General features: G+C 35.0%; 1 protein-coding gene across 1 annotated transcript in view; it reads left to right on the top strand.

Moving 5' to 3' along the window:
• Positions 1–242: 242 nt before the first annotated feature.
• LOC113771800 (myricetin O-methyltransferase-like) overlaps positions 243–964 on the top strand; it is a 6,275-nt gene continuing 5,553 nt past the window's right edge. The window contains exon 1 of the mRNA XM_027316359.1: positions 243–251. Coding sequence (XP_027172160.1) covers positions 243–251 — 9 coding nt within the window. The remainder of the gene's footprint in view (positions 252–964) is intronic.

Raw genomic sequence — 964 nt, 5'->3', positions numbered from 1 at the left:
CAGTCCCATGATTTAATTTTTGTTCAGGCCAGTCCCATGATTTAATTCGGGTCAGTCCCATGATTTTAAATTCCTGTTCGGGTCAGTCCCGTTTTAAATTTTTGTTCGGGTCAATCCCGTTTTAAATTTCTTGTTCGGGTCAGTCCCGCTTCAAATTCCTGTTCGGGTCATTCCCGTTTTAAATTCATGTTCGGGTCGGTCCCGTCTTAAATTCCTGTCCGTCGGAACCATTTTGTGGTCGAATGACACAGGTAAGCATTTAGTGTCTACTTCTTTGTCTCAAGTTTTTCCAAAACTCAGACAAAGAGGGGCAAACTGTAGACACCAAATTTTTACTCGTTGATTTATTTACTATTTTGTTTTAATTATCTCAAAATTTTATCTTAGACATTTTTTTAAGCATTTTGGACATCAAATCTTTTAATTTAGTTTTATTTGTTAATTTTATTCATTTTTGCTTATGTGTCTATTAATTTCAAGATTTTTCGAAAAAGAGAGAATTGCTCACAAAAAAATATTCTTTAAATTTTTAGATTCAAATTAGGAAGGTTTGTTATTTATTTTGTTAAAAAAAAAAAAAGAAAAAAAAGAAGGAAACCCGATAGCGGGTTTCAAAGCTATTAATGAGGACTAAAAAAAAAGAGAGAGCCCATGCACCCGAGAAGCCTACAATCAAAACTCCTCTACATTTTCATCTACAAAAAACCGCAGATACAAAAATGGTTTTCTCTTCCGTTATTGGCTCAAATTTCTCTTCCGTCCGATGATCTTAATAGAAGACACTTGGCTTGATTCAAAGTTGATCAGAAAACATGAAAATCTAAGGCTGTAAAAATGCAAGAGAAGAGGGAGTTTTTTCGGGCCGTAGATGTTAGGTTTCAGAAGGAAGTTTCGGATATAAAAAGCTGTGAAAAGCTAAGGTTTCTGGGGACGGCGGATGAAAGAAAAGATAACGGCAGAGAAC

The sequence above is a fragment of the Coffea eugenioides genome, chromosome 5 (assembly GCF_003713205.1).
Source record: "Coffea eugenioides isolate CCC68of chromosome 5, Ceug_1.0, whole genome shotgun sequence".
Lineage (NCBI taxonomy): Eukaryota > Viridiplantae > Streptophyta > Magnoliopsida > Gentianales > Rubiaceae > Coffea > Coffea eugenioides.
This window is presented reverse-complemented; position numbering and strand designations above follow the sequence as displayed.